This window comes from Cariama cristata, unplaced genomic scaffold (genome assembly GCF_000690535.1).
Source record: "Cariama cristata isolate BGI_N322 unplaced genomic scaffold, ASM69053v1 scaffold3955, whole genome shotgun sequence".
NCBI lineage: Eukaryota > Metazoa > Chordata > Aves > Cariamiformes > Cariamidae > Cariama > Cariama cristata.
This window is the reverse complement of record NW_009615651.1, coordinates 131893-142416: the sequence shown is the minus strand read 5'-3', so window position 1 is coordinate 142416 and position 10524 is coordinate 131893. Positions and strand designations below refer to the sequence as shown.

The following is a 10524-nucleotide window of genomic DNA, read 5'->3' as shown; positions in this document are numbered from 1 at the left end:
GTGAAATGAAGTTCATAAGGGAAGAACTCTAAAATGTGTAATCAGTCTTATTTTCCCATTTTTTCATCTATTAGCTTTTCATCAGATTTGACTTGAAATCTAAACATTTGTATTTATTTATTTTACTTCCTACAAGAAAGACTGTATGAAATTAGAGATTAGGTCGGTATCTCTGACTTCTGAGGATGAGGATGACTTTGACTGGAAGGAAATCATCTTTTAGACGTATGTTCAGGTGCTGTTGAATCTCACTTGGAAACAAGAAAAATGCTGTCTGGAAGTTATTCTTGCTGGAGAAGGCCACATAGCCCGTGCCTTTCAGGTCCGGGAGATCTCAATAGCTTCAGCTCCAGCGAGCTGTACCCTGGCCGTTTCATTATGTCTCCCTTTTGCTGTTCCATGGATCTGCGTATTACCAGTAAAGACAGGGAGAAAAGACCACCCCTGTGGTCCAGATTCCCTACCTCGTGGTGGAAACAGCCACAGTGAGCCCACACCACTTTACTGTTAGCAGCCGGCTGCCTTTCTTCCAGCAGATTGAGATGTAGGCTCCACAGCTTCGCTATCGGTCAACGTACCGCTGGGCTCTGCAAGGTGCTTTACGTGTCCTAGACTGAGAGATCGGGCTCTGACCCAGAAGGGCTTTCTCTGGCAACACGTGAAAGCTTGTTCTCCGGGTTTCTGCCTGACTCCTGTAAACTCCTCTCTCGCCCATCTGTCATTTTATGTTCTGCGCTTGGGCGTTTAGATCTTTCCTTGCCACCTCATATGTAAATTACCGCTGTTGATGAAAGTCCCCACTGGTCATAAAACAATCAGCATGTTTCATACGGTGGCAGCTGCTCTAATGCAGCAAATTATTTTAAGAGCTGTTGAAAATATGGAATTTAGATGAAGTATATTCTCCAAATGATTCACTGTCTCATTTGTGGTTAGTGAGGTAAAGAGCTATGTGGTTGTGCTTAAACTTTACTTTAGAAGAATTGTAAATGCAAACTCATTCTCACTTAACTCCTAACCCCCCACCCCCCTGCATCCCCCCCCCCCCCCCCCCCCCAGACTGTGTATTCTTTGCCAAAATAAGTCTTAGCTAACCACTGCTTCTATCCCAGTGTGAAATACCTTCCTAAATGGGCCTTGTCTCTTCCTTCTCTGTCTCCCATCACCTTACCTTTAGGGCAGAGTCAGTTTTGGTTATTTACTATTCAGTCTTTCTTTTGCTCTAAACCTGAGAAATTGGAACAAAAGAAAAAAACCAAACCTACCACTTCTTCACAATACGAGTCTTTTGCAATGTTGACTCTATACCCTCAATGAAGGGTATTTGTGCTGAGAAAAAATTTAAGTTTGACAGTGTTCCCATGTTAAAAATGAAATCTCTTTGGGCAACTGAGTTTCCCACTTGTGCCCTAATTTTTGTAGAGTTTCTGTTTTCCAGTGTGCCACTACTGCTTCATGTCACAGATTAAGTTAAAGGTTATTCCATTGTTCCTTATTTGCCTTTGGAGAAACAGTAAGTTTGTGAGAAGTTTCTCCGCAGTCAAAACCTTCACTTCAGGGAGAGAAATCTTTAATAAATACAGTGGAATGTTTGGGAGTAACCATACTGCTTGGAATGAACAGCCACTAGAAAACACGAATACATGCCAATATGATATCTGAAATACTGCTAAAAGCACGTTATTCAGACTTGCTCCAACCCCAGGGGCCCCAGCCCTCATGTAGAACCCTTCTCTCTGGAGTCTGGTGAGTGCAGATGGTAATCTAGTGATCATACTCCAGTGTACTTTCTATAATCTTCTCTGGGTAATAAAGTAAAATGCCTGCCCTGGGCATTTGCATAGCTGTAACTATCCGGCTGTGTTTACCCTCTGAAAGAGTCAAACCAAATTTACACAGAAAACCTCTAACAGAGATACTGGAGGTATGCAACTGATGAAACCAACCATGCAACCCTTCATGTATGGAGGGTTGCTGAGCCCATAAAGACTTTGTTGCTCAAACTACATTGCATAATAAAGAAGACACATACATTCCATGTATTTATGGCTGAGTATACATGCAGACTTGCTTTTTTTGATTCCTAGAAAGAGTAAGTTGTGAGTTTAAATATTGTTTAGCTATCTAGTGTTCTGATTTTAGATAAGGCAACCTTGAACAAATAAAATTTCAGAATAAAAGGGGGAGCCTTTTGCAACATGGCTTATCAGATGCACCCGAGACGCGTTTGCCTACCTCAGGATTGCAAAGGTGATTTCCCATTTCTGGTACCTTCTACCCCCTGTAGCTCAGAGCAAACTGGAGCTGATCGTGAGTTACTCAAGTTTATAAACCCTGCTCGCCCACCCCCAGTGGAGTCCATTGATGAATGCTGTGGCCATCTGGTTTGTGTGGGTGTGTGTGAATTTTCTTTTAACCCCCGAAGGCTAAGAGTTCACAGTCCACAAGTTTCCACACAATTCCGGTCAGAGGCTCTGCAGCGTATAGTTTTGAAACTCTTGAACTAATGTGTCAGTATTTAATTTGGTTTTTCTTACTGTTTCTGAGAATACCACATAATTTAAGAGACTGAGATAGTTGTCATGTGTGCAGGAATTTACTGACTTACATTTTCTTGATCCACGCTTCTCATGGTAGGTTTGTGTTACTTTAATAGAAGTTTAATTTTCTCACTGTTTATGTTTATTTTAGTTTGTTCAAGTTCATTCAATCAGATGCTACTAATAGAAGAGACTTCGTAACACTTACTTGTAATGTTGTTTCTGTCAGCAGAGGGAGAAGTGAAGGAGCAAAACTTTTTTTTTTCTGAACATTTCCTTAAGTAGCATTTGTTCTGCTTGCTTCTGCAAAAGCAGCATATGACATTAACTGTCTATTTGTCACTGCTTTGTTTCTGTCACAGTTTTTTTTCTCTCCGAGTAGTTCTTTGTAATATAGTTTACATGTGTACTGTCAAATAACTTCAAAATGGCTTAAGATCGTTGTTTTACATTCATAGTTATATAAAATTGAACATTAAAATGCAGGGGAAATTTTTGGTATTGTTTTAACTAAATCTATGTTTTTATTTCCCTGAAGTTTCAGACCCAGAGCTTACGTCTTTCAGACCTGCACAGAAAATCTCAGCTATGGAGAGGGATTGTTAGTGTTACCTTAATAGAAGGTCGTGAACTTAAGGCAATGGATGCGAATGGACTAAGTGATCCTTACGTGAAGTTCCGGTTGGGTCATCAGAAGTACAAGAGCAAGGTAATTCTAGCTGTGACCTGAAATGCACATTGGCTGTGTTTGAAATGTTTTGTTCCCATTTGTGGTTTTTTGGCTTATGTGACGATGTGAATAGTGATGGAGATTTATTGTTGTATTAACTAGTTGTCAGGGCATCTGGAGTTTTGTTTAGATGTTTGGTTTTATTTCCTTATAAACAAAAATAATACTAGGTGATACTGAAAAATGTGGGGTGACAGGGCAGGACACACGATTTTCCATACAGACTGCGTTGGCTTTTATTTCCATGTGTCATTCATGGCAGGGGAGAGATGTGGAGTGGTTCTGACAAGTAGAAGTCACCTTTGTGCCTTTCTGGCTTGATACCGCTCACCTCTTGGATCCTTTGCATGGTCTTATCCTCAAACCATGTCATGCTTATATTCTCACTTTCCTCATTGTGTCTTTATAGCAAGTTTCATTAAATTTTTGTGTACATATGAGCTCAACAGGTAGAGAGGATTGATCAAGGAGAAAACGATTGTGGAGACTTGCTTGGCTTTCTTGCTGCTATTTTTTTGTTTCCCTGATCCCTACTGGTTTGAAAACTGCTGTTTATGGAAGATGCTCGGACTGCCGATGATGCACAGGACCTCCCTCTCTCAATGGCCATGACAGCCCATGTGGTTTTCACAGCCAGATGAAGGGTAAAGTGAGGAAGAGACCAGGAGCATTTAGGTGCCACATTTGCAGGCCTGTGAGCCTGCCTTAGGACCTCTTAATCTGAAATTAGAATAAATCAAATTTCATTCTTTTGTTACTTAAAAACTTTCATAGCATTTCTGTGTTTTAATCCTCTCTGATTTTTCCATTTTTTCAAGCCAGCAGAACTGATGGATGTAGTAGGTAGCAATTGCTTCATAGGGAAGGTACTAGACAGTTTCCATTCTTGCTCAGGACAGATGTGACTACTGTGACTACTGCTTTTGCGTTATGGTAGAAAAATCTGCAAGCTTTCTGTTCTGCTGAGTGTGGTCAGAAGTACATGGACTGAAATCCATTGAAGTTAGTTCTTTTGTCAGAAGTAACTGGACTGATAATGATTGAGAAAGCTGCTTTCATCTGAGTTGCAAAGGAAAGGAAGTAAAATACAGTTCTGAAAAAAAAAAAGAGTATTATTCCATAAAAAGTAAAACCATAGTATCATCTTTCTCCCAGTATTACTGCAGCTGGGGAGACGGGACATGATAAAATGTTTAAATACTTACAGTCACTATCTACTTGTCATTGCTGGTGCTTTGTTTTCCTTTACACTCAGACACATAACTTCACAGCTGTCACTTAAGAGAGGACATAATTATGCTACAGAAAAATGGATCCATTCCCAGGGTAAATCTTTTGTTCAGGAGGCTTTTGAAGGTGACAGGTTGCAGGATTTTGGAGGTTGCTGTTGTGTCAGAGAGGCATGGGAGAACTGGCCGGTAGTCTTTTCTAATTACGATTTATTTAATTCTCACTGCTTAAGATACTCATACTGCAAATAGAAAAACCTTCCTGAACAGACTCTAAAGATCAAATTTACAATTCAAGAAACTATGCCTGCAAAATGCAGTATGACTTTCTTTTTGCTCTCCTTTCAGATTGTGCCAAAAACTTTGAATCCTCAGTGGAGGGAGCAGTTTGACTTTCATCTCTATGAAGAACGAGGTGGAATTATTGATATTACCGTGTGGGACAAAGATGCTGGCAAAAAGGATGATTTTATTGGCAGGTTTGTGCAATTACAGCCTTCTTGTTCCCTGGGGATGAGGGCAGATGATTAAAATGAGCCTTGCCGTTGAAACTATTTCTTACGACCATTTGTTCTTGGTTTGGTGTTTTTTTTTTTCTTAAAGGTGGGGGAGGATTTTTTACAAGATATCAGTACAGTTTACTGCATTGATGTAATTCTTTATTTTGATGGTGTAAAATAATTTTTATTGACCAGCAGGTGGCAGCTTTTACCAATTGATAGCGACAGGTTTTCCAAAATAAAAATCCCAGGTTTAGAGCAATAATCAAGATGCAGGAGGTTCCATATGGCAACGTCCAACTTGGAAGAGAAATAACTCTTCTGACTTATAATAGGCACATAAGACCAAAATTATGCACTTATCTTTTAATCTATTTGGTGAATGAAATGAGAGCCTTGAAGGACTAACGTCAACTTTTGGGGCAAAGAAATAAGATCATTCTCCTAATTCGTTTTCAGGAAAAGTGAATCTTTGGGATCTGTCTTGGAGTTCAAGGAATGGTATAAATTTGTATGGTTATGCTCCATTTTACTATATAGGAAGAAGAAAAGTGCTGATGTTTTTTAACTGTGGCATTAGCTGTTGGCTAATGGGAGGAAAAACTGTCTTGTGCTTATAGTACAAAGTAGGTGCTATTTGGAAAGCTCAGGTATTTGTTTACATCCTGCTTTAATTGGTATCCATACATCGTAATAATAGTAATTATTATTAATCTCATGTACAGCTCAGGTATTTGTTTACATCCTGCTTTAGCTGATATCCATACATCATAATAATAGTAATTACTATTAATCTCATGTATTTTGATTGTTTGTTAGGGTACTGGTTGTAGGTGCTTTCACCAGGACATTGATACTATTAACTAGTAAAATTACTTTTTTTGATAGTTAAGATCAGGGATGGAAATCCCGCAGACTGAGCCATGTACTTTTGTTGTCAGTGTGATTATGTTTCTACTGACCTTTTCCTCCTCCCATTCTGTTTAGGGTAATGGCTTGCTTTATCAAATTAGATCTGTCGGATCATATTCTGTGTTTATTTCCTACCATAAATTGTGGGAGCTCAGAGTACATACAGAGTCTCTGGCAAGCAAGCAACTTTAATGTCGACAAAGCTCCTTTTCAAAAGTGTACACAGCAGGGGTTTATTTTATGTGGTGAAACCCTATGGATGGGAGGATATGTTTATGTTTGAAGTTTACATTGTCTTTTTTCCCTTACTTGATTTCAACCGATGTGTATGGTAACAGTAGCTGTTTTTCTGAAGTAACATAAGCATTTAGTCCTATGTCAACATGTACTATACCTTGGGAAATTATTGCTATTTTCTGCTTAACTTTAATGTTCTTATCCAAAAGATGGTGAGATTCAGAGTTTTCACGTGCGGTTTTTCAGAACACTGTCATCAAAGCAGCACTTGCATTGTTACTGCTACCAGTAATTCTAAAGTCTTTTTAAGAGCATTGCATAAAATAAAAGATACCAGTTTTGCTCCAAGGCATTTGAAACCTAAGAAAGAATGTGGTAGAGAAGTTAGAGAAGAACAAATTGTAACTTCAAACAGTCACATGAGCTGCTTCGGTAGCTTTTCAGATACCGAAAAATGTTTAGATTTACTAAAATCTTTTTAGTAACTGCATGCTTTTATGCAAGTCAAAAATGATTTCTACATTTTATTTAGGCCCAAAAATTTGATAGCATGAGAAATCGTCTCTCTAAGAGGAATGCTTGAAGCCTTTAGCATTTTTCAGTGGGAGAACCAAGTTTGTTTTGTTTTCTGTCATTTTCCTAAATAGTTGTAATTCTTGTATATACCAAAAAAGACACTCCTTGGACAAAGCTAATCTTCTATACCACATACTTCTGCAGTATATAACTGATTTTAACAAAATCAGTGGTATTTTTCCCAAAATCTTGCTGCTGTGTATTTTTGTGACCTCTCTGCTGTCATTGTATGTATAATCCCTCTTCAGTTTGTCCTTTCAGACACTCTCTCATTTCACCTTCTGTTGGTACCTTATCTCTGGATAATGCAACCTGCAAACAAATTCCTCTCCATGAAGATTTCCATGAAAAACTGTCATTTGTCAAGCTCAATCTGAATACAAAAATAGGTCTTAATATTCCCCCTCCCTGATACTCTTTTCCAGTCACTGTGGATAAAAATCACCAACACCTGACAGCTCCACTTTACATTGACCTCTCTTCCCCAGATTCTCTTTTTGAGGCCGCCTCTAAAAGCTGGAAGTACTTTGGTACCGACACTACAGGCTTGCTCTGTGTGTGTGTGTGTTATGCTAAACGTATATTAATTTTGCAATTGACTGAGTTGTGCTCCATGACTAAGGCTCTCTGACTCTTAAGGCACATGTAATAAATTGAATATTTTGATTCAGGTTCCAGGAAAAGTGATAATGAGGCCGTAGGAGGGAAACAAAAGACTTCCTGGTAGTATTCTAGCATTGCTCAGTAATGGAGAGTAATCCCTTTCATCTTACTGTGATCTTCCCACTTTCCTGAATAATGTGCAAGCAGCAGCTGTTATATTGCATAGGAATATTTTTGTTAAATGCAAATGAAAACTATTATTTCTTGAAGATGTCTTGCCTGGCCAAAGCATGATTAGGGAGAAGCCATGCTTGATTGCAGAGATCCTACTCACTGAGGAAAACAGGAGACCAAATTGAGAAAACAGAAGAAAAAGATTGTTTAAGTTCTCAGCTTTCGTTCACGGTGTTGTTTTTTTGGGTCCTCCACAGTCATCTGCTCACGGAGCTCGCATGAAGGTCAGCAGAATTTCCCATGCAAAACGGGCATTACCGAGCTGCTTTGCCAGGGGATCTCTTTGAAGAGTGCCATCCCTAAAACTTTTGTGGGAGAACAGGCTCACTGGCTGGAAGGTTGAAGGGACAAACTCCAGGTTCCTCCTGGAAAACAGCACGGGAAGCCCCCGTTGCATTGAAGTGTTCTCACTGTGTTAAGCTCTGTAACTTGGAAATTTTATTCCGAAGCAGAATGTTCTAACTTCTCATGGAATGATGCTCTGTCTCAGCTGCACTTCAGTGAAATAAAAAAGTGGGAAATGAGAAGCGTAGACTTCTATGGACCCTGTGTGTATCATGATACTCATTAGGCTGGAGCATCGTAAGGGCTAGGAGGGAGCTGGGAATGTGATGAGGTGGTGATGGTACGTGTGCTGGCACTGTGAGAGCTTGGCTTGCGATCCTGTTTAGAGGGGAGGAAGGTGAAGGAGAGAGATTTGAGAAGGCTGAAGACATGGAAGTGAGACTGTGGCTTTGGAGTGGTGTGACAAGAGGAGAATGGAAGTGGAAGGGGTGGCTTGTAAGAGGGAGGAAGGTGTTAAGAGGGTAGGAGTTGACAGCATGGCATCCTAATTCAGAGAAGGAGAAAGATGCGTCTGTCACAGAACTAGCATAAAGCTGCATCTTCATCTTGGTGCCCAGGCACATTCAGCATGGCGGTTCCTGAAACAAGATGCTGACTGGTAGATTTCCGTTCTTAACTTCAAGCATGATGTGTCTGTAAAAATCATTTGAGTTTCAGTTGTGTTCATTCTCCATGAGGGTTTAAAGCATGTTGCACCTTGTGAACTTCTGCCTTAGAATAGTCTAAAAAACTGAAATCCTAGAACCATTTCAGTGTTTATTTTGGGATTTCAAAAGCCTGGAAAAAGACCTCATACAAAAACTTCGAGGAAAATACATTTCCTATCATATGCTGATTTGTATGAGGAAACTGTGGGCTTGACCAGAACTGAGCTTCACCATGCAGGAGATTAAATTCTGGCATTCTTCTGAATATCGTTTTTTTAAAAAAGCCCAACATTCCAGGACCAAAGAGCTGAGATCTAGAAGTTCTTTTTTTGGAGAACACCAGCAGCTAAAGCCACAGGGGCGGCCATCTTGCGTTCAAATACGCATGTGGACTTGCACGAGCAGTGTTAGTCATTAGTTCATCTGATAAGTAGAAATACATATGTATGTGTGTATATTGTTCAGTTTGAGTACATTTAATATTCACATGTTTTTGCTATGAGCAAATAATTTTTCTTCCATGTTGAGTCAATATACTCCTGTGATTAAAAACATATACTGCAGTAAGTTTATGTAGATAATACGAAGATCAAAATGAAGGTGAAATGATTTTAATCTTCTTGTAATTATTTAACTTTCTTATCATCTGCGTTTTTGAAGGCGATCCTGACTGTCACCTTTACGATAATCAGCTAATAAATCCTCATGATTGTTACACCTTTATGCATAGCAGTAATCTGAACAAATTGGCTGCTGACAGCTGCAATAAATTGCCAAGAATGAGTGCTGTCAGAGAACAAGTTGTTTCTGTGAACACACAGGATAAGTAAATCCCATGTCATGCAGTTTTGTTCAGCTGAAGTTATTTGCAATCCAGTATGGCAGGATTTATGGCATTATTTATTGGTATGAAAAATGTGTGTTTGTGTTTAAAATGACATTGACTACTTCTCATATTTTGTGCCAGGAAATTACTGTTGACTTCATCTATATCTATTTTCATCAGTATTTATAGAAGCTACTATCTTTTTTCCCATCTGATGCAAATTAAGAACAAAAGTCCTTTTGTATAGTATATTCATTAAAGCTAAGTATTAATTTTATCTGTAGCAAACGGAAATTTGCCATAACCTCTCTGAATATGGTCATGAAAATTCAAATCGATTTTGTGTGCATGTGTGTATGGGTACACACCATATAATGGATGTTATGAAGTACAAAAGCTAAAATATTCAAAATTAAGTTTTTAGGTTTTCAACACCTAATCTGCTATGTCTTGTCTGTTTACTTTTTTTCATAGCAACGAAGCCAGAGAGGGTTTTTTGGATGCACCCAAATACAAGCAATGTGCGACCTATGCTGCTGCATTACTAATCTGAAAGCACAGGGATACACTACTCAAAGTTCTAAACTAAAGTGGGATTTTTATATAAAATATTTATGTCTTTTTCATTTTTATTTTTTCCACTGCAATTTATGCAGTTTCAGTATGGGAGACTGAACGTTATCAGAGAGAACTGAGTGGTGCTGTAAGGCTGTGTATGGGTACTCCGACATGCATATAAAGTTGAGTGAAGGACACTAAATATGCTACTGCCAACGTTTCTTCCCCAATTTTTTCTAGAGATGTTGTGGAGACTGTGATTTATATTAAAATACTGGCAATTTTATTTTTTAAATATTGTTGCCCAAGAAAGAGGTTTTTAATAGTAGGTGTGAAAGCCTGTGTTAATGTTGAAATTGGTGAATCTTGAAGTTTTGTCAATTTTGCAAAACTATGTAGAGACAAAATGGGTTCCTCTGGAATTGTAAAGAGTATTTTTTTACATTGGTGTTTCAACTATTTTTTTCACATGGTGATTTGAAAATTTCTGCATGTTAAAGTAACTTTGGAAGGATATATTATTTTCAAAGTTTAAATTTAATGGTGATTGTGCTATTGTAATTTGAGTTTTGAACTGTGTGCGCATG

General features: G+C 38.6%; 1 protein-coding gene across 1 annotated transcript in view; it reads left to right on the top strand.

The window, feature by feature from the left end:
• Positions 1 to 2198: 2198 nt before the first annotated feature.
• Positions 2199 to 10524, top strand: part of MCTP1 (multiple C2 domains, transmembrane 1) — a 131148-nt gene continuing 122822 nt past the window's right edge. Inside the window, exons 1-3 of the mRNA XM_009699887.1 lie at positions 2199 to 2384; positions 3079 to 3249; positions 4848 to 4978. Of these exons, the coding sequence (XP_009698189.1) occupies positions 2199 to 2384; positions 3079 to 3249; positions 4848 to 4978 (488 nt within the window). The remainder of the gene's footprint in view (positions 2385 to 3078; positions 3250 to 4847; positions 4979 to 10524) is intronic.